This window comes from Daktulosphaira vitifoliae, unplaced genomic scaffold (assembly GCF_025091365.1).
Source record: "Daktulosphaira vitifoliae isolate Bord-2020 unplaced genomic scaffold, ASM2509136v1 Scaffold_4, whole genome shotgun sequence".
Taxonomy (NCBI): domain Eukaryota; kingdom Metazoa; phylum Arthropoda; class Insecta; order Hemiptera; family Phylloxeridae; genus Daktulosphaira; species Daktulosphaira vitifoliae.
Window position 1 is genome coordinate 22655760 of NW_026099575.1, and position 24481 is coordinate 22680240.

The window sequence follows — 24481 nt, forward strand, 5'->3', positions numbered from 1 at the left end:
TTATTCCTTTCATAATAATAAAATATGTAATGAAATTTAAGAAATAATAACAATTCATCGTTGTTTTCATTAGTAAATAATTGTATTTATTGGAGATATAGACATAAAAATTGGCAATGACTTCATAATATAATGCATACCTAGTAGCATTCTGGTTGAAGAAAATACATCACTTGTTCGTGTATAGGTGTACAAGTGCTATGACCCGTAGACGACATCCCCTTTACCTTGAAAATGTCATTTGAATACAATTACAATACTATCATGGGTACATCGTACGTCGTTTTACTATCGGAAATTCGTTTTACTGGCAATAAAATATGTACCATGTTTGAGTGCCTTAACAGTTATTTATTTATTTTTCTTAGGTGTTAACGAACGTAGTATTATTCTGTTTTCAGCAAACTGTTCAACTGTATATGAGTAACAAAGGTGAATTTTATTTTGAGTTGGTATTATAAACGCGCGCGTGTCGTTTATTAAAAACGCGAATGTCGATGTTGATTGTTTTATAATTTTGTACTGTTTCTTTTGTTACGTGTTTATAAAAACAATCCCTATAGTATGGTCCAGAAATATATAGTTTTTAACATGGATGAGACACTATAATATGACACCAATGCATTTTTGTAGTTCTAAACTGATAAGAATTCTACCGATTGTATACACTTTCTATTTCTATATTATTTTCTCTTCTCACAAGAACCAATGTATTGATTCTATTATTTACTGATAATGTAATTTCCTTAGCCATATTTTAATAATCAACGAATCTAACCAAGATAACCAAAGAATTTTAATATAACTACTTTGATTTCAAGTCTATATTAGAGACTATACAAATGCTCTCATCATTTAAGTAGTATCTTACATAGATTTTACAAGGTATGTACTGTAGATTAGAAAAAATGTTTAGTATTATTAAAAAAAAAAATTAATTAAATTAAGAAAACTCGCATTAGGTTTTCTTTATTCATGTGTCGTTGCACATTTTTTTATTCGCATTGAAAAAATGAATACGATTTATGTGTTTTATTAAATGCAAATAAAAAATATCATTAGAAGGCTACTGCTGAAGTTTTATTGTCATGACGTGTAAACTAACAATATTTTGAAGAACTTAAGGACAAAGCTATCACATCAAGTATTTATTTAGGAATATTAATTTACGTCGATATGTTTAATTCATTTATAACGATGACCAATGGTAGTATATTAATATACGTTTACGTTTTGTAGCTCATAAAACGTTTATAATTAGTAAAATTTATACGCCATTTTGTATATTTTTACAAATGGAATTATAAACAATGGCGCAAATATGAAGACATCGAAATAATTTGTTATTTTTATTTCTACGCGTAAAATTATGAAAAATTTATTTATAATCGTATAGAAATGTTATTGATTTTTATAGTAGAATAGCTTAATATATAGTATTATTCAAATTTTATTTTAATATGCTGTTTAGATTGTATTTCTATCGTTGTTAAGAATACACTTGAAATAATATTAAATACGCAACATTCATACTTAACTATGATTTTATTAAAATTTATTTCATAAAGATACTAAAAAAATAAAAATTATTTTTAAAATTTTTAAACTTCTTAAATTATAATGGACAGCAACTCCCTTTTTGGTCGTGTTATGAATTGTATAGTATGAAAAAGGTTCAATCACAATTCACTCCTTTAGCGCTGACTGGCATCATTCTTATCATAAATTTACCAAGGGTCGTGACATGTCTGTTTGTTTGGTCTGATAACATTTTTCGATTCTGGTATCCTCATTACTGTAATGTACTATACAATCTGGCACGTACTAGTATAGTGGGCAAATAGCGGTTGCCGACTTGGTCCTGTAGTATCACTATACTAGAGCCGCCATGTAGACAAATGGTTGGTAAAGTAATGCATTTTTCTTGGATTTATAAGCAAAGAAAAAGACAATTTTATCTATTATGCCCTAAAATTTTATTATTTCTTTTTTTTTTAATAAAAGGAAATTATTTACATATCTAGTTTGTTGGTTTTTATTAATCTAATAAGCAAAAAACCCTTTATATTTATAAAAGGATATACGTAACTATAATTGATTTTTATTTTTTTGTAGCAATATTTAAAAAATAGTGCATTAGTGATTCAAGTACTTGGCAGAAAATGAACTACACAAATGACTACACAAAGTCATTTATTAGTCAACTTCTTGTAGATAAAGTATTACGCTTGTTAAAATTAGAGTTATACAAATTTTCTATGTCTATTGTGATTCTACAATGATTATTAAATATTATTAAGCTGCAGTATTTACATTTGATTAATGAGTAGCATTATTCTTACACAGAGATTCACAGTTAATACTATTTGCTGTTTTAAAGTTTTTAAGAAATAGAACCATGTTATTAAAAATGGATTTAAAAAATCTGTTGATAGAGAAATTAATATAATAGTTCATCGACAATCATTATTTTATGTATTATGTATAGATGTAATAAAGAAACGGTACTATATTTTTGTAGTATTGTTTGCACTAGAACTGATCATACTTCAATTGAAAAAGTAATTTTTTTTAAGTATCACTTATAGTAATATCTGCGAAATCAAACTATAATATTATTCAAGTTTATGTACTTAAATAAAAAATCAGATTATTCCAAATGTAGAACATTCGCTTAAAATATTTCATCTAGATTATTGTTGGCTTATCGACTAATCATAATGGCCTACTGTTCTAAATTTTTCAGTTTAAATATTTCTGTAGCGTTGAAATATAGTTTAAATTGTTTTATTAAAAAGTATCATACATTTTACAACGTAAGTTGAAGATTACTAAATTTCAGCGTAGAAAAATTAAAAGTTGTTTTTAAGTGTTATAAGTTTTCTAACGTCATCATAAAATAATTATAATCTGCAAAATATTTTCAATAAATTTAAAACATTTGAAATACATATATAAACTTTTATTATGTACACTAACATAAAATTCAAAAAGTACATTAATATTTCTATTAGGTATTTTAATGTTTATTGTTTTAGGTGCTCTTTAATGAATAATTTTAGAGCGCAAGTAAATTTACTTTCTAATAAAACAATATTCCAAGTATAAAACATATTTAAAAAACTATGACATAAACGTAATTTTAATTAGTCGACGCGACCTTTCATTACCCATTTACGATTCGGAAATCAATAATACAATTTGGTAATTCAAATAATTTAATGAATTTTTATACTCCAATATTATATTTACATCTTATCGTTATTTTTTAGATTATTTAAATTTTAGGATAAAATCGGTTATTAAAATTTGGATCTATAGTATGAGGTTCAGTCTCTGTAAGCATAGACGTACTTAGGGGAGGCTAGAGGCATTTGATTTTTACATAGCAATATTTAATTTATCTAATCATTTATAAATATTATATAATTTTTTTAGGACCAAAAAAATATGTTGTGAAGGCGGCAACCCATGCACTCGAGCACTAAATTTTTGAATACCTGTCTCTAGGAAATTTTTATTGGGTCATTATTTGAAAATTAAACATTTTATAAATACTATACCTAAAAATTGCTCTAAAAACAGGATTGGTGCGGCCCTGTCCTGCCTACCCGCTAATCACGCGACTGTTAAAAATAATACAAGTCTTTTTGCTTAAATTCATATAAGATTAGGTTATTATAATAATAGTTCAAGTTGAAGTAAAATAAGTATATTTTGTTTATTGTCTTCTATAAACATTTTCATAATATATTTTTTATCTATTCTGTTATATTTAGTTCATTTTTAAATAAAAGTACTTTAATTTAGGCAATTTGTAAGAAAAAAATGTTTAACAAATTTTTAGTATGTTTGTAAGCGACTATTTAAAATACATTGGTGCAATTAAAGATAATATGAGTTGATAATTAATTTTCAGTCATAAATTAATGCCCTTACTTTTCAAAGTAACGAGTTGAAAAATCAAAAAAATGTTTTCTTCTCTTGGTTTGCATTTTTTAATTTCCAAAAATCAGAATGAATAATACCAGAAAAGTATTTTTTAAGTAAATAAAGAACCGTATTTAAGATTTATGCGAAATGTAGCTATAAAAAAAAACCCAGCACAGGGGGATCGCGGCACAGTGGTGACGTGGCATAGTTAGATCAAGTATAATGATATCTGACAGTGATTAAAATCACTATAAAAAAAAACGCTTCGATATAAATCTATAGATAGTGTTTAATTTTAAAAAATTAGTGGATTATTTAAAAAGCTACATGATCTGCTATTTCCTTATTAATATCCTGATTAAGATAAAGTATGTTGAATGAAAAAAGGATTATTAAAAAATATTATTTCTCATAAAAAAATTGTGTTGATCCATACATTTTTCAAAAAGTTATTAAGTTAAAAATATAAAAAAGAATATTTTTACAAAAATCGTATTTTTTTTATTAACTTTGATGCCTGTTTTCACCGTGAAGACAAAATAAAGTCCAAAATTTTTTTTTATTCCATAATAAAGTATATTACATTAGCTTTAATTTAAGATATATATAAAAGTGTCAGACTTTCCGGTACAATTTTAAAAGGTTAGTTGAAAAAGTTGTCATTTTGAATCCCCCTTCTGGGCAGGTAAAGGGTTAAATTTATAAAAAAATATATCCAATGATAGGTAAAGACATCAAGCATCTATAAAAAAAAAATATATGTATTGCTTTGTTCATTTATGAAAAAGTTATGGCAATTTTAAGTAAAAAAAATTGATTAAATTTCGATAATTAGCAATTTTAAAATTTGTAATTTTTTTGGAGATTTCCCTATTTACGAGGAACGAGGGAAATTTTTTCAATTTTTGAGGGTAATGTTTTCGACTAGATACGATTTGTGATCTTTTGACATATCGTTGAAAGAAATCCGTTCGGTGAGAGCTGAGAAAAAGTGGTAACAGACACACAAAAAAAAAAAACACATAGTAAAACCAATACTTTCTCAGCTTCGCATCGAAGCTAAAATTTTAGCACCCTAATTGGGGAGTAAGGCTTTAAATAATATTCATGATCAAAAAAGTAAATCTTGTAATTTTTTTTTCGTATATCATGTTTTACAACCGATAAGAATACGAAAACAAATTTTATTCAAAGAAAATTATTAATTATTGATAACCTCAAAGTATAATTAAATTAAATCTTTCATTTTTAGTTTTATTGTCATAGAAAATATTAATATGTCTTATGAAAAACTTACAATATTAGAATTTAAAAAATGTATTTTGATATTAATAAATATAAATTATAAAATGCTATTTTTTTTGTATACTATGATAATATCATAAGAAAATCTAATAAATTCATTGGAAGTAAATATTTTTTTTATACTTGCCTAAATGTCAAAATAGCCATTTTTTTGAGTAAATTTAAGAAAAATAAAATTGTTTATATTATATTTACGCCCACAATAGTACAAATTTAGTACAACATAGTTTATACATAATACAATAATTATTACTAACAATTAAAAACATAACTTTTAATAATATCTTATTAAAAGATAAGTAGTAAATTTTATGTAGTATTTAAAAATTTGTGAAAATTAAAGTTTACATGTATTTATTTTACGGTATCAAATATTGAAATATGTATCGAGTTAAGTACTAATAAAACGCATTATTTTTTTTTTGCTAATTATTGGAATTATGATTGAAATGTAAAATTGTAACTTTTTTCATGAGAATTGAAAAACTTCTAATGTATAATTGTAAAATATGCTCTACTTCTATCTTTTTTTACTAGATGAACTAACTCATATTACCGTAAAAGAAACATAAAAATATTTAAACTTTTACAAAATTTTAAAATTATAGAAATTTAATTAGAAGCAATAAAAAATAATTTCATTATCTAGTATTTTCATAAGATCGTAAGATCTACTCTAATAAGTCACCATTATGATATATATATTTTTTTTACATTTTTCAGAAATTTAAAAAAAATTGTCTACAATTTAAAGAATATTATTTTTTATGATATTTTTATAGTTCAAAAATATAATAATAATTTTAAAAATAGCAACGTAAAATATTCAGTAGAAAATAAGTTATTAGACTTGTCAAAAGGTCGTGGACTACTTCGCAATATATAAAAAAAAATTGACACTTGAATAAATACACACAACTAGACACAAACTTGTTCTGATTTGCAAAAACTGAAGATTTCCATAAAAATTAAATTATATTTACTGCTTTGTAATAGTTTAAAAAAATACAATTTCTATAGTAACTAACACACGTACCTATTATAACAAGTACAATTGATCATGACCAATGATAGGTAGCTCATAAGCCATAGAAACTAATTAAATGTTTTATGTTGTCAATTACTGCTGCATGTTTTGCTGCGTTTTACAAATTTAAAAAAATATTAATAGATAGTTTTGAAACAGAATTTTTTTTACTACGTTTTATAATTATTAATATTATAAATATATAATACATACAATCTCGTGTGAATAATTAATAAAAAAAAAGCGGATAAACTGTTGTCACAACTGAACAAAAAGTTATATTTTTTGTTAGAAACGAGGGGAAATTCAGGTTTTTCTTAATTTTGTATAACCACTTTATACTTTAACAAAGATTTTTTTAAATTAAATTTTTTTTATAAAATACTTCTCTGATTCAGAATATAAATAAAATTTAGCGCATAAAATATTTTTTATAAGTTTTACCGAATTACTTTTTAGAAACTTTTGTATTTGATTTCATTTTAGCTAACCACTATGTATATTTAAAAATATTTCGTATTCTGTTACAATGATTCCTTTAGCTCTTCATTACAATTCTTTCTTCCACTGTTACAATATTTATATTTTTAACAATGGGAATATTTTAACAAATGAATAATTATTCGTATGCTATGTTCGCAAGTCATTGAATTCATAAATTATGCCCTGCTAAATATTTGATTGGTAGAGCATCGATTTTTGAGAAGTTTAAATATGATATAAATCACGTGTCGACTGTAGTAAAAATTAAAACAAAAATAATTTTAGTACTTCATTACAAGATATAAACTTTTGGTTACTATTTTTTTTTAATGTTTAAATATTACGTTGTACTTAATTTAAATTTAGAAGATATAAAAATGTTCAACTAATTTATCTTTCCTTATTTATAATTCTACTAACATTGGAATTCAAACATAATTAATCGTATAGTTTTAAAAAAATTATAATTTATGTTTAATTCTTAAACATCTTTTTTTTTTTCTATTGTACTTAATGGCATATTAAAGATATGCATTATTTATTTGCCATACTTTTCGTAGGCATAAATTGACTAGGCTTTAGGGGGTTAATTCTCCTTCTCCCTATTTCTATCAAAGACTAAAAATTAAAATCATTTATAGTTATATGGAATTATTTTTAAGAGAGGACAGAAATTAAATTATATCTTCTATAAATTGTATTAAAAATTTTTGAAAATCTGTGAGAACTTGTATAATAATTGTAGATAGCAGGTATTATACAATGTTATAAAAATAGAAAATGTCTTCATTTTTTTTTTACATTTTCACAATCATTCTACAGTTTTTCTAAAAATTTCTGGAAGTAAGTCTTGAATCATTGTATAAATTTTACTTATCATAATTCAGTAAAATTTACATGAGTGTATAAACATATAATTGATTTAATTTTTAAAAGATTTTATAGAATTTATTTTTCAAATAAATTAAACAATTAAACAAAATATTGCTACAACACATTACAATGTGTATAACATTTTTAAGACTGTTTTTTTCTATAAACTTACTATATATTATATACTATTACTTATTATACTATTGTATGTTTAGTATTTAGAGAGAAGTGTACATAGAAAATTATTTTACTTTCGCTTCCAAATTATACTATTTATGCGTTATTTTTGTCGTAGAGGGTTTTTACTCTATCTTCTCTCTTAGGCATGCATTTGTAAATAAACTTTATCTAGCGTTAGTTGTGCATATTAAAATTTAAGGTGGAGTTGTGGCATTTGTTAAAAACAAAAATAATACAATCTTTATAAAAGTCCAAATATGTCATTTTTATATTATCATAGTATAGTTTTGACTTTTATGGGGTGTTAAGTAAGGAAACTGTATCTATTAATCAAATTGATTATAACAATTGACCTGATTCATTACTTACTAAACACTGTATATCAGAACCGTACGTACCTCTTTTGAAAAAAATGAGCTGAATTAGGAATAGTAGAATCTATATTAATTAATTAAAATTGATTACACTATTTTCAATAAAAAAAAATATGTTACATAATAACAGTTCAACTGTCATTTGTTTCAAACTCATATTGTTTTATTTTGCTCTACAATCAGGTTAGTAGTATGCATTACCAATAGAAAATTAGACTCTATATTTATATAAGGTTTCTTTTAGAATTCTTGTCCGTGGTCAACATTATGTAATCAATACATATACTAGTAAACACATCGATTTAAATGCTACATAATAGATATTCTATTTTAACTAAATAATACCTAGTTAAAATTAGATGTCAAATATATTTTATTTCCGACCGTTGGATGACTGAATAGATTTTTTTTAGTTTAGGTAGTTATTTTATTCTTAATCTCTTTCCTATATAATGATTAATTATACATTATTAGTATAATGAAATAAAATGTTTGTAATAATGAACCCAATTAAACTTATAAAACAAAAATACCGAATCACCTTAAACTCAATTTAAAAAGTTGTTTACAGATTATTGAATTCAGATTATATCCAATGTTTGGTTCGAAAATTTATCATCCTATACATGAAATGAACCGAACAACATTACTGTCACAATAAAACAATTTTTTGTGTCAAGATCATAATAATGAATTGGAAAAAAAATGTTGGTCTGTATAGTTAACGTATTATCTAAGGAGAAGGCTTAAGGGTTAAATCTCCCACGGCTATAGATAACATAGTGTCTATAGCTGTGGTCTACCCCCAATCAAGCTTCAAAGAAAATTTACACTGAAAGTATGAAATTGTTAACATTAATATACGAGTTGCACCGTAGAGTAATATTATTTTTTGAGTTGCGCATGGTAAAAAATTTGTCGTTGATAATAAAAAAATATAAGTATATAAAATATCTATTCCCTAAATAAAAAATAATCATTCTCCTCAGAGGATAGATTTTGACTGTAATAGATACTGTTTTTTAAAACGACACCAATTAAAAAGAAGTTACATTCATGGTACTTAAGTAATAAATAGATAACCGGACATAGTTCGGTTATCAAAATAAATTAGTTTTTTGAGCTGCCATGATTAGAGAACAATGAAAAATTAGTTATGACCGAGTAATATATTAAATTGTACTAATAAAAGTGTTTATAAACAGCTTTATACAGTTGAGGAGATATAATATGATCCAAGTGTGATTTAAATAAGTTTGTTGATATCTTTTTTAATAAAATTTAAATTATGATGTTTTAGCTTTAGAAACTTATGTAATATATCATGAATATTTTCATGTTAGCTTATGTGAATTCAGTGATTGGATATTAAATAATTTAGGTATAATATGTTGTGGTAACACTGTCGAGTATCAATAATTGCGGCATTATGTAGTATCACAAAGCGGCTATCTTAACAAATAGTCGTTTACGTATTGAGTTGTGTTTTGATTAAATTGATGTATACAATTTTTAAACTATTTTACTTAAAAATTTTATTCACAAAAACTATAAGATATAAATTTATTAATAATTTTTTTGTAAGTTGTTGATGTATGCTAAAAGATGGCATCGTGTTCTAACCATAGTCTTAATGATGGTAACATTACAGCAATGGATGACAGTTCAAAGCGTCGAAGGTAAACGAAATAATTTTGTAACATATACCGAAACATTTTGTTTTAACTTTATTAAAATTTAGTTCCCGATCCATAAAGAGAAGAAAGTTTGACGATGAATTAGTTGAATCGAGTCTTGGTGTAGCCTTTGGCTCACCTATGCCCAAGGCACAACGATCCCGCACCCAATCATTAAATCTAACAACTTCAGCTACAGGTAATTAATTTGCATTCATTTATTTATGTGAAAAACATAATCTAGATATTACACAAAAAAGATGACAAAATTCCTCAAGGCTATCAAACTATTTGACGTAATATAATATCTGTAATTTATGTACTAGTCACCAACTTTTATTCACTTTCATTGTAAATCTAATCTAATTATTTGAACAACTATTTCATTGTGATATACATGTAATTACGGCTTTATTTTAATTAAAAAAAAAGAACTTGCACATATTAATTTTTCAATTTAATGGACAAATATTATAATAATTTTTTTTTCTAAATCAATAAAATTTCTTGATTTATATTAAAAATTTATATATTACTATTTTTAACTAAAAATTATGATTATAATGTAACTATCAATGTATTTTTTTATTATAAAAGAAAAAAAATTTAAATTAGATACATTTAATATTTTATAAATTAATTAATAAATTCTATTAAGCTTAATAATTCATTTTTTTTTTTTTATAAAAAAAATATAGTTTCTTAAAATTTGAGCAATTTTCAATAATTTTTTAATAAAAAATGTTAGTGAATTTTCTTTAAATAGTCATTGTTTAAAAATTAAACCTTTTGCCTCAGAACTATTCCATATTTAAAATGTAACATTCTTACATGATAGTTAATTTAAACCATCATTTATTTTGTATTATATATCATTTTTCCTTTGTTAAATAATTAGATACAGTTACCTGAAATTTATTATAAAATTATCAATATTTTAATTTTTATGTTATAGAGTTAGACAATGTTATGTCTCCTGTAAATAGTATTCCTGAAATAGGACTTCCTGTAAATTCAGTTCCATCTATTTCTAGTGCTCCACCACGAAAAGTTCCGTCTAGTAGAATGTCATTACATGCATCTACATTAAATTCTTATGCTACAGTTGCTTCAACGTCATCTGTTTCATCATCTTCATATAGAAATAGGTCAAGAAAGCAAAAACATTTAAACAAAGATTTGGGTCGCTGGAAACCTACTGATGATCTTATGCTTATTCAAAGTGTTTTACAAGTAACGACACTTTAAATATGAACTAAAAATGTTATTACTAAAAAATTGATGATGGCCTTATAAAAGTAAAAATTTGCTTACAATTAATAAATAAGCAAGCATACATGTATTTGTTATCATATAATAATAACTCAAGTATTTCTATTATTATTATATATAACGGGTAAAGTCTAATTTACAAGTTTAAATATAGTAGATAATACAATATAGTAATAGTATTTAGGAATTATTTTCATTCATATAAATATATATAATGAAAAGAAAATAATTTAAATTTTTTGAGCTGTAATGAGAAAGTAGTTTCAGTTTTAGCAGCATTCATAAATCGGATTATATAACAATTAAGCAGTTGTAATGTTGAGTAGTGAGGTATAACTAAGGGTAAAGAGTAACAAGTGATTTAGTTTTAAAATTTATGAGAGATAACAATTCAGGAAAATCTATGTTGGCATGAAATAAGACTAAAATGTATCTATGATTAGCTAGATTTGGGATAACAAGTACCGAAAGGACAAAAGTATAAGCATAGAATAATATTAAATTTATAAAAACATAGACTTCTAGTTTAATATTCAATGTACATACTCTATATTTAAATAATATAATTGTTTAGTTACTTTATTAAATTAGAAATCATATTTTTTAAATCAAATCCAAAATAATAGCAAAGATTAGAACTTTTTTAAATTTAATATTCTAAATAAATGTTTGGTTTATATTGTTTAATTTTAAATAATGTTTATTTTATATTTTTAAAAAGATAGAAAGTTCTAATTACACATTATTTCTTTTTACAAATACTAACTTCTATATTCATGTTATGAAAATGTGTCATTTTTTAACCATAGACTAACAATCTACAAATGGTTCATAGAGGTGTAAAATTCAGCTGTAGATTTACTCACAAAGAAATAGCACAAAGATGGTATGCATTGTTATATGATCCCACAATTTCAAGGCTTGCTGTATCTGCTATGAAAAATTTACACCCAGAAACTATAGCTAATATTGAATCAAAAGCATTATTTTCTATTGCTGAAGAAGAACTTTTAGCTTCAGTACAATCAGTATGTAAAATGTTAAATTGTTAAATATTTTGACCTTTTATTGAATTTTGTGTATATTTTAGAATTCACAGCCTACTATAGAAACCTTTCAGGAGTTACTTGCTCAAAATCCAAATATATTTCATCGTAGAAGAACTGCAAAGATTCTTATGTGTCATTGGCAACTAATGAAACGTTATTCATTATTATCAGATCAATGTAGTAAGTTATAGCAAAATGTAATATATACTCTATTCAAATTAAAAATACACCAGTTTGAACTCAAATATTCATTCATGATTCTGCATCTTTACTAGAGTTTTATAATTTTTTACCTACTTACAAATGAAAAATATCAAAGATGTGAATGAACATAGCTAACAACTATCAGCCAATCAAAATGTATCATTTAACAGATTGAGAGTCTGAGTATAGAATGCTTGTCATTTAGATACATGTGTATAGTGTATTTTTTGTAATACAGAGTCTATCATAAAATAACAAAGTTAAAATATTTAAAATCTTAAAAAGTCATTTAGCTAATATGCCAATTTTTATTTTCAATTTAAAAATAATGATCAATGAAAATAGCATATATAATTTAAAGTTTGCTTACATAAAAAAAAGTTATTTTATTAATTAAATTTAAAAAAATTATTTAATTATTTAAGTGACAAATTGTTAAAATATTTTATATTTTAATTGTATTATTTATATTTTTTAGTGTTTAGAGATTTGTCAAATTAATTTTTAATAAATAAATAAAATTACACTTTATTACATATATTTTTTATAAATATATTTTATATTTTTAGGTGCATTAGAAAATCCTATCCCTTTGCCTTTAATGAGTGCAATTGAAGATAGAAATATTCATATACTCAATAACGAACAAGAAGGTATTGTTTAAATAGAATAGATTATTAATATTTTATATCAGAAGTCTTTATAATTGTTTTCTTCCCATTCACTCACTGTTTGTAAAAATTTCACATGAAAATTAGTAGTATGTGATATTTTACTCATTCTATATTAGTTTATACAAAAGACACTTAATTCAAAACTAAAAATGACATGTCAACTCAATAAATAATAATCAAATAAATGAGGTTAAGCTATTGTCAATTTAAAACTACATAATGAGTAATTTTCCTACATAAAATGTATTAATTAGTTTTTAATTTGTTAATTTTATTGTTCAAGCAGATAGTGAATGATAAAAATAAACAATTAATTCCTATGTACAATTGATTGATTGTTTTAAATATTTTATAAATTGATTGTTTTTTCAATCAAATAAAAAAATTGTAATATGCAAATAATATATATACTTTTTTTTTTTTTTGCAATAAAACCTAATTATATATATTATTAGTCTACTACTTTAAATTTACAAACAGTTTTACATATAATTGTTTTATTTTTTAAGTTACTACTTTGTCAACATCAGAGCATATACCTACATTTGCAGAATGTGAAGAACTATTAAATGATCAACATTTATTAAGTGAAATGCCTGATCCAGTACTTGAAAGACATCTTACTTTAACTAATAAGTTAGTATTTATAATATTTAATAAATAATTTTGAGCAATTTATATTTCATGAAAAAAAAACAATAAATAGTGTACGAGTACCCTATTTCTTTTCCTTAAGTATTAATATTTTCCCTGTATTCAAATATTCAATATTTATTGTAGAAAAGTTAAAAAAGAAATGAAAGTGTTGGAAGATGAACTTCCTAGAGCTCAAGTTTTAGTATTTCCAATGACTGGAATTAATCCGGTAGAGTTTGAACCTCAAACATTAGCAGTTTTACGAGGACGTTTAGTTAGATATCTTATGAGATCTAAAGAGGTAAGACTTAATTATATTAAGTTTCCTATGATTATGTTAATAAAACATTATTTCTATTTATTAGATTACTATTGGGAGGTCATCAAAGTATCAGCAAGTTGATGTTGATTTGAAGCTCGAAGGACCTGCTTGGAAAATATCTAGGCGACAAGCTACAATACGACTTCGTAATACTGGCGATTTTTTAATTGTTTGTGAGGGGAAAAAATGCTTATACGTAGATGGTAAACCATTAACAGCTGGTAGTCGCTGCAGGCTCAATCATAATTCAGTATTAGAGGTATAATTTTTAATAGTTATGTTTAATAACTTTTAATATCATCTTATTTTTTAGATTGCTGGTTTGAGATTTCTTTTTTTAATAAATCATCAATTAATTAATACAATAAAGCAAGATAGTATTCAACTAAATCAATCACAGTTACAAGTTCAAACACTTAATCAAACTCCTCAAAAACAAGCCAATCAAAACAAGTCCCAAAAAAGTGCTACAAAAGCCGAAAAAGCTGAGAAAAATGCACAATTAAATGAACAAAAACAACAACAACAAAAGATTATTGAAGAACAACAAAAGAAAAAGTTAGAAGAACATCATAAGAGATTGATAGAAGAAGAAAGGCAAAAATTACTCCAACAAGAGCATGATGAACTAGAGCAACAGCTTAAATTATTAGAAGCCGAAGAAGAAGAACATAATCAAAGACAACAACAATTCTAAAAAAATGTATGACTTCATGTCTCATGATATTATGCTAACTATATTTCACTATAGTTTTTACCATTACTCAATTTTTTTGTACAGTTTTCATCTTATTGGTTTTTAAATTTGTTTAATTCTGAAATTATAATAAAGATATATATATATATATATATACTTAAAATAAAATTTACAAACCACTTAAAGTAACAAATTACTATTATTAAAAAATAATAAATTATTATTTCTATTAATATGTTACTTAAATTATATTATAAATAAGACAATAATACATTTTTTAAATAAAGTATTATTAAGAATAATATTTTACTGCAATTCTAAAAGTTACAAAAATTAATAATTTATGAAAAATAATAGTAATTAACAAAAGACTTAATATTTATACTATTTTCAAATTTATTCTCTCTCTTTTTTTTTTTTAATGTTTCCATATTTTTAATAAAAATAAATGATCTTCTAATAAAAGTATAATTAATAGTAATATAGTTTCTGTAATCTATATTTATTGTATAATTTAATAGAACTTAGAAATAAAAACTAGAATTTATGGTTTTAATTATTTATAAGTAATATCAATAAAATTTCTTATATAATGAAATAGACTTGTAAAATTAGACAATTTTTAAAAAAAAATTTTATTGTTAACTTATTTTAAATTATGTGTGAAATTATCATTTAGAATTAATTTCGTATCCATAAAAGCATATGATCCCCTTTCTTTTTTATTTTTAGTTTTTATTTTCTTATATGTATACAAAGAAAGAAATTTTTTTTCACCTGTCCTTACTTGCTAATATCATCTACTTAATGTTATGGCAATTTAAAGTTTTTAAAATTCGTTACAGACTTGAAAAATAAATTCCCTGGTAACTTCGTGCTTAAAGCCTTATAGCTTTATATATAAATTTAAAAAAATCTTAAAATTAATACTTTAGATATGAAGTTTCATTTAACGATCTTGGAATTATAATTTTAAATTTAATACATGTTTTTGTACGTGAATATTATCATCGTGTTGTAGAAATTCTATAGATGTTCCTTAATAAAATTTTTTATTTTATTACCAAGCAGTTGTAAAATTTTTATATATTTTTTGTTTTGTCTTGGTAATTAATATCAAAGATAGATGGCGCAATAGAAACGACAAGTATACCACGTGGTCAGGGTGCAATCCCTTCACGGTCGCGCGAGTCCAGCTGGTTGCGCGCCCTGTATACTCCCAGTCTATCACCCGCCGCCGTAGATCACCGGTCAAGCAACAGAGCAACACAGTCGGACAGTTAATATACTGTGCGCGCGCGTATTACATCGCCGGCGAGAACCAACAACTACGTCCGGAAATATGCCAAATGGCCAAATCGCCGGCCGTGTCGCCGACAATTTCAACAACAGCTGAACCACAGCAATGTGTCGTCGAAGATGACGTTCAGATCAACCTCAAGAGTATCGAGCAAACGCTCTTGCCACTAGTCAGACAGGTAAATCAAATGTCGTTGGCGTCTCTTACTCGGATATTTTGGATGTCTCATATTTTTGTTGATCTTAATAAAATAGTCATTTGTGCCTCTGGTATCATTAAAACTTTGAATTATTATTTCGGTAAAATTGGAGAATTTTTTATTTAATATAATGAAACGAAATCACCCTGAATTCGATCACCAACTTCCAGTCCTGAAGCGGCAAATATCAAAAAAACAACGCGGTTAGAGGTTTTTTGGTACACCTACCTGTAGAAAAATTATCCAAAGCTTAAAATTATTCCGATTGTTGAAAATTTCTGCAAGTTATATCATTACCCAAATAAACTCGATGGCGTTTGAGGTTAGGTTATGGTAAAAAAGACATGCCATTGCCGATGCTGAAATGACAGTGGTGGCGGCGGCGGTATAATTTTTATTGATTGGCGGCGAGTTTAGACGACGACGGACGCGACCATGGCGGCGGATCAGGCATCATTTGCGCGCGCCATGTCCGCACGCGCCTACATCAACACACGCTAGCGCCGGGCCAGCAGCAGCAGCAACGCCACCGCTGACACCGTCACCATCAGCAACGGCAGAGAAGTAGCAACCAGCAGATCGCAGCCGGACGCCGCCGCCGCCGACGCTGTCGTCGCCGCCGCCGTCCCCCACATAAAAATAATAACAAAATTTTAAATTCTAAAAATAAAAATGCATGCATTTGTATAACAACAAACTTACAATAAAATTAAACAATTTATTTACCTATAAAAATTAAGTTGAAAATTTACATGTATTAACGGAAATGATTTTTCTACATTAACGGTTATTTTTTAAAGGCATTATTTAGTATTCAATTTTTTATAATTTATTTTTTGCGTTATCGTGCATCGTCTGCTGGTTAGCTGGTTATTGGTGCGTTGTCAATATAGGAATTGTGCAGGACACCGCCGGACATGGCTCTGCTCGGTGATCACTGCGGCAGACAGCAGGTAAGCACACGCGGTGCAAGCCGTTAGCCCGGGGGTCGTGAGTGCCACTGCCGCCGCGTCGATACACTGTCTATGTGAAAAGTCCCGCTCTTCACCCGGGAAAAATTTCATCTAAAAGACCTCGTATTGTTCCAAGTCTTATAAATGGTTTGTTTAACCTTTTGGCTATAAATTAAGACCGCAATTGAATGCAAATATTTTTTTAGTTTACTGAAATATATTTTTTCTATCCGACTTTTATTTGAAAGTTACGATTAATTTTATTAGAAGTAGTTAGTCATGTTGTAATAGTACAAAAACAATTACCTAGTGATGTTTTGAGAGTGAAGACATAGGGGTGACGCCCATTTACTCAACTATGCTTTCAAGAAATTTTAGTTATATCACTTTAATTTCTAAATTGGCCCCATGACATTATCTTAGAAACATTTTTGAAGTTCGTTATAATAAATAAAATATTTTTCTACTTTTTTATCCAAATATTTCAATTGCACGAAAAATTAAATAAAAAAGAGTTATGTTAAATTATAATTTAATTTTATTGAAATACAAGGTGTAGTTTATATCAACAATTAAATGTAATATGTTAGTATTTCATTGAAATTCGCGCGTTTTATATTCATTGAGATAAGGTCATCAGACTGAACAAGTGTTATAAGGCAGAACTTCAGTTAATGCTGATAAAATGTCAAGCTTAATACTTTATCTTAAGTATTTAGTATTTGTCGTTGTACTAGTTGGACTAGGCGTTCTGGTCATATATGTTTTCTTCATAAAAATTAAAACGAAATGTTTGAAGTACACTAAGAGTATTCCGACGAGTGCCGATTAGTCAAAACTAACTTTAGTACTGCTTCTTATTAAATAAAACTTATTTTTTTAAATAAAAATGTGTATGACATTGTTATCAGTAAAAAGTACTAATATGGAAAACATACACAATACTTCAAACATTCTTTTGTATTTTGAAGTATGAACGTTCATGTAAATAATGTTTACCTTAACATGTAAGCGAGTTGCATAGTACCAGAAAAAAATTAATTTTTTCCAAGTGACGTGTAAAGATTTTTTTTGTAATTATTACTAATTAGGATTGGGTTAGGTTTTGCACTGTAATATTTATAATATCCTCATAAATAGATTTAATGCCTTAATCTCTATTGTTTTATAGAAGTCTATTGAAAACTTATTAGTTAGTAAATAGTTAGAAACCATAAAAGCATAACAAATGATTAAACTTAGTTAATGGCTTAAGATAATGACACATCAAAAGTAAGCAAAGAGTTTGGATTTATATTAATTATCAATTATTTATGTTACATATTACTATATCAAGAACAAGAAATGAGATATCAGTAACTAAGAACTAGTTTGGTTTTTTCCCTGGAAAGTCAATAATGTAATTTTGTGTGAGACAGCTAATGGAAAAGTATAGGGAGAAAAAGAAAAAGATTTGTGTTGGTGTTTATAGTTATAGAAAAAATGTATGACAAAGTGCCGAGAGAGGTTTTAAAGTGGAATTTAATAAAAAAAGCATTTCCAAAATCGTTTATTGATGTACTAGAGGGTTCGTATGAAGATACGTTACTAGGGTAAATTGCGTGTGCGGATAAAACGAGTATTTCAGGATAAGAATGGGTGTGCACCAAGGTTCTGCTTTAGCCCTTATCTATTTTCTATAACAGATGAAATTACCTAGGAAATACAAGGGGAGATATCGTGGTGTTGTTTGATGATACAGTGTTAAAAGAAGAAAATAGGAGGGAAGTTAACCAAAAGCTTGAAATGTGGAAATTAGCTCTTAAAAGATAGTCATAAAGGATTAGTAGAAATAAGACGGATTATATAGAGTATGAGAGCGATGAAACAAGAAAAGTAATGACAATAAACGACAACGTGATAAATGAAGTGGAAAGTTTTAGGATTATTTGTACAAAAAAACAGTGTTATTGAGGATGCGTAAGACATAGAATCAAGTATTGTTGTGTGCTAGTGAAGGTTAGATTTTATGCGATAAAAGAATCTCAATGAGGCTAAATGTAAATTTTATGTGACTAAAATAAGACCAACTTTTTGTATGGGTCAGAGTGTTGGACAGTTGACAAGAAAGTAGAGCAGAGAATGAGAATAGTGTAGATGAGAATGCTTAGATGGATTAGTGGAATGACGAGAAAAATAAAGGATAAGGAAAGAATATATTTAAGAGGAAGCATAGGAGTAGCGTCGATTGTAGATAAAATGGACTCGGTGGTTTGGTCATAATATGATCGGAAAGAAATAGAAGTTAACATTACAAATTCAAAGATGATTTAAATTAACATTTTTTGTTCTAGATATAATAATAGTTGAGAAAAATAGACAGTTATAGTTATCATGTGAGTTTCAGGAGGCCGTATTTATTTATCATACGTTTGGTTTCACTTATGGGTTTTTGGTACATCGGTAGGTATATAAAATATACACTACGATTATAATTTTGCAAAATTTTAATATTATAAAAATAGCTTTGTTAAATACAAATTATTTAGTCTTATTGTGTCATAAAATGTAATAAATGGGCAGTTTATTCAGGATTTTATACTGTGTCAAACAAATTACTACTATGTTTTTATTTTGACATTGATAGGTCGAAATAGTTTTCTTTGGACATAATGTATATACTATTATCATAAGATTTTTTCGGTCATCACGATGCAAATATTATTTTATCAATGAGCTTTTGTTAAATTGGTTTAGATTAATGGCCCGTTCTTTGCAAGAAATCTTGACCATCCGTTATTTCATCCAAAATACATGGTTTATCAATTTGTCTAAAAGTTTTTCAATTGATTTCTCCACATTAAAGTCTGAAGCAATGTAAGTGACATTACATGATACATCTGCTGACGTGTCGTCCGGATATCGAAATGTAAGAAGGTCTCTCTCGTATGTACTACATATAACCCTTAGCACCATTATTATGTTTAAGTAAACGAAACTTTTCGGAAACTCACGGCTATCATCAACTTGGTGTATAGACTTTTTCCGCACACTCGGTGTAACGCGCTGTGCGCGTGGCCTACCGTTTCCTGCGCGCGCTTAACGATTTTACCGAGGCCAAAATCCTTGTTCGTTCATATTATTGTGCTACAGGTAATGTCTACTGAAACTTAGTAAAAAAAAAAAAAAGAAGATTTATCGGATTAAAGAACTTTGATAATCATATGGAATACATTATTATGAAGCACTATAAGGTATACCTGAATGGTAATAATAAGTGGAAAGTTTGATGGACGCGTAGACAATGTGTGTGAAAAACCAATGGGCAATGTAAATTTTAAGACTTTAATAGGATATATTTCAGTATTATTTATTTATCTATTTTTGTCGTGTAGTAATACTAATAATAATTGGACGGATTATTTTTAACTGTTAGTTAATTAGTGTTAAATTTTAAATTAACATAATAACTGTTCAATGTTTTACAGCGCTTTTAACACGAAGTCATGCTAAACAACATGATTTGCTTTATATTCTTGGATATTTTTGGTCTAGTATTTTTAAAGCCACACTCGGAATATACGATGCATTGTGATGAATGTTAGGTAGAGTTCATGGATTAAAAAATAATGTAGCATAATGGATTTTTTTTATTAATAAAAATGCGTCGACTTTAACAAATTATGAACTTAGAGAATATTTGACGTCAAAAAGTTGGTTTGAAATTTTGGTGAAAAATAATTCTCTAGAGGATAAAAAAATACTAACAAAAAAATCTCATCATACTCTTTTAATTTCAATGTGTGCTCATGTGTGTATATCCTTTGTCTGCTTGATATAGACGTGGAAATACCAAGTAGAAAGAAATTTCCCGGAGGATAGAAAAATATGTGCGAGGACGACAGCTTTGACCGCCAAACCTTTTTACCGCGGAATCCTCTAAAATCATGTTGTAAAGGTTGCCTCGGAAACGGGGTTGGTTTTCGCTGTATACAAAAGGAAAAAAAAGTTATTGAAAAATCCACTTTTACAATATCTACCCTGAAATGTTAACATCTAATTTTGTTCCTGTAGTGGGTGAATTTTCTTGCAAATTAACACCATAAAGGCTTATGGGTTCAATGTTATTAGTTATTTGCTCAGTAGCTTTACCTTTTTTTCGTTACAGCTAAATCATCAAAGCACAACTCGTATAAATATATTCATATGATGAAAACGGTAAAATGACAAGCAAGCAACAAGGATACTACCGTTAACCTATTGTAGAATTTGTCCATTACTATCATTTTGAATGTACATAAAAAATAATGTCTAAAATATCTATGATAACTTATGTTATTAAAAATAATAGGAATTCAGTAAACATTTATATGACAATTAAAAATTAATATTTTAATCTTAAATGTTGAAATGGAAAGATAAAGGCGTTCTTACTTATGGTTTAATAAATATTTCGATGAAAACTTTTCAATGAAGAAATCTTTTATAGGAGATGCGTATAACTTATTTACTATTACTTCGTAAATCATAGACAACAGTTTCACGAGTTGTTGTTAAAGTAAATATCAGCTTTTAATTTATTTGTGTACCTGAGTACCACCACTCGCTTCCGGTGCGACCGTGACCTCAATAACTTATAACACTTTTAAATAAATGTTTATATCAGTATAAAGACCGAACTCATTTTCTATTATTTTTATCATATACGATGTTTGCACAGGCGACGGATTGGTTTACTTTGCTGAATACCAAACGCTTGAGAAATCTAAGAGAATGTGTTGCTTTTTAAATCTCCAATTTCTTAAAAAGTTTTCTAGAACTTTTAGGTTTTTCTAGTTTTTTTATGGTTCCTAGGAACGATTACATTAAAGTACTAAATTATTCGAGGTATTGAGTATTCTATTAGGGACTTATATTGAGATTATAAGGTAAAAATATACTATTTGAAGTTATATTTAATTCCTAGACTTTTGCTTTCTAGACGAATGAAAATATTAATTATTTTTTAGGGTACATTTTAATGAGAAAAAACTCATAAACTGATATATTTAAAAATGCTACTACACGGTTGTTACTTAATAAATTTACTGACATAAATTAAAATCGATAGAATTAAAACAAAAGTCATTCAACCAAAATTATGATTAAAATAAAATACATTACTATTAATTTCGATAAAGTTTTATAATGCGTGAAATATGTCTATGGCCGTTTTATGATTTGAGAAAAAGTTATTAAGTATAAAAATATTATGCTACTATCATTCCAGTATAAATTTAATATTTATTTTATACAATGAAATAGGCAAAGCATGAAAGACGCCGATGGGAATATTACCATTATGTAACACTATATTAATAAAAAATTATTCAACAAGAAAATGTGTGCATTAGTTTCATTTTATAGATTATGTCCGTGTCTTAACATTCGAAGATATTTTTTAGCGAATTATATATTTGGTTTTTCATAAAAAAACAGAAAATACTCAATTCGTATAATATTCTAGTGTTAATGTAGTAAAGAGATTATATTACACAATTCTTTTGTGTACATAAAAACATATTTCACCTCATGAGGCAATGAAAATTATTAAATGTCATTTTGTAAAAGGTTTATTGGATTATGTTCTAAGAATTACGGCCCAAACACAATTTTTAAAAGTGCTTTTATAAATATTATTAAAACTCATGTTTTAGCAAATATATTTAAATGATTTACAAGTCCGTTTCATTTTTTTTTTAACTTTTCTTGTGTTGTACAAGTAGTAATAAGTTTGTATATCACAAAATTGTTTTTGACGTAATGGTAAATGGTTTGTTTTGTTTAAATTAAAATTCCAGTTGAACTGGGTTATCAATGCTCATTTTTGCTGTCATTTTATTGCACGCAAATCAAATGTTCGTCACTTAAAAAAAAGTGCCATTTAATTCCATTAAAAATGATAAATATTGCGTGATTGCAAAATGATAGTGTTGTCAATATAAATGTTACTTAGCTCTCGAATAGGCGTGTGCTTAGGATATAAAAATAAAATAATAAAATACAATTTTTATAATATACCCTCGAGCACTCAAAACACGCCACTTTACAGATTTCAATAACTGAAATTTGTCAAAGTTCAAAAAGTAATTAATGTAAAATCTTTTGGTAGTTTCTGACCGTAGTGAATCAAATATATTTTCGAATGAATACATTTTTTTTATCTTATTGGGGTTTTTCGATGAAAATCCAGACATCTGTTTTCAAATTTATGCGGTGTACATAATTTTGATAAAATACATTGAAAAGTTTTACAGTTGAGTTGAAAAATCCAATTGCATTCTTGTTGCAAATAAAAAATATATTCTGTCAAGGAACCCACATCAAGAATAAGTACTTCTGCCACAACTAATATCGATGTTATCGTTATCGACTCACAGTAAAATTTAAGGAAGTCTTCTTCTTCCTCGCCTTAATCCCAACTATTTGGGGTCGGCCAAAAGTAAAATTTAAGAAAGTAAACTTATAAAAAGTTGAAATTATATTATCATATTTTCTTTTAGACTAAAATAGAGTCAAACAGGAGAACTATAATAGAACTGTACTTGTTCATAAATTTATATAATAAAATAACAGTTATTAATACTAAAAACTTTATTAAATAAAAAAAAGGAACTTTGTTTTGTTGCAAATACTTGAATTGGTTTTTATTACAGTTATCTACTCTAATCGCTGACTTATATTGATATTATTGTATTTTGAATTAATTTCATATTATAATAAGTCAATAAGATTTTTTCTAATTTTTTCAATAACATACACATTGAAACAATTAATAATTACATATCTACAATATGGCATGTACATGTACTCCCGTTGGTATTTCAATTTATTCAGAAGAAGAAAGACATAACTAATAAAATTAATGATAAACGTAACTCTATTTTTTTTATTTGTATAAAATACAAAGAGAATATATTTTTGGCTCTAAATAATTATAAAGTAAATAATGTAATAAACAGGAATTTTATTATGATGTAACTAATAATAATAATAATAATAATAATAATTTATAACATGATACTTATTTTAAAATCATATTCTATTTAAGATCAACGGATATCAGATTTAAGTAAATAAGTCAATCTAAAGAATTTTCATAATATTAATTTTATTATACATTTTTGTAATACAGATTTAGTCTAATTTTTTTTTACTTCTATAATAATTTATAAATATAATGGAAATTGATATTATATATACACAATTTCTAAATATGCCATTGCATTAATTAATATTATTTTATATTTTAAATTTTATTAAAATACTTTAATAAGTTAATTGGTATTAACCAGATTAAAGGTAT

General features: G+C 26.0%; 2 protein-coding genes across 4 annotated transcripts in view; both read left to right on the forward strand.

Moving 5' to 3' along the window:
• Window positions 1-9641: 9641 nt before the first annotated feature.
• On the forward strand, window positions 9642-15709 carry LOC126904899 (microspherule protein 1). Its single transcript, XM_050684299.1, has 10 exons — window positions 9642-9854; window positions 9917-10050; window positions 10807-11084; window positions 11933-12151; window positions 12214-12352; window positions 12946-13029; window positions 13560-13686; window positions 13831-13987; window positions 14052-14267; window positions 14322-15709. Exons 1-10 carry the CDS (start codon window positions 9781-9783, stop codon window positions 14703-14705), a joined length of 1812 nt encoding a protein of 603 aa, XP_050540256.1. The 5' UTR covers window positions 9642-9780; the 3' UTR covers window positions 14706-15709.
• A 235-nt stretch (window positions 15710-15944) lies between these two features.
• Window positions 15945-24481, forward strand: part of LOC126904898 (alpha-catulin) — a 29288-nt gene continuing 20751 nt past the window's right edge. The window contains exon 1 of one of the 3 annotated variants that reach the window (XM_050684295.1): window positions 15945-16183. In XM_050684295.1, coding sequence (XP_050540252.1) covers window positions 16055-16183 — 129 coding nt within the window. In that variant the 5' untranslated portion in view covers window positions 15945-16054. Of the gene's footprint in view, window positions 16184-16637; window positions 17158-17284; window positions 17305-24481 lie in introns of those variants that run through there. The other 2 variants (XM_050684296.1, XM_050684298.1) reach the window with 2 other exon arrangements.

Excerpts from the sequence above, each read along its gene's own strand:
- LOC126904899 (XM_050684299.1), top strand. The coding sequence starts at position 9,781 with ATGGCATCGTGTTCTAACCATAGTCTTAATGATGGTAACATTACAGCA. Across the intron at positions 11,085-11,932 it reads TTATTCAAAGTGTTTTACAA|ACTAACAATCTACAAATGGT; the intron begins GTAACGACACTT and ends TTTTAACCATAG. Across the intron at positions 13,988-14,051 it reads ATCTTATGAGATCTAAAGAG|ATTACTATTGGGAGGTCATC; the intron begins GTAAGACTTAAT and ends TCTATTTATTAG.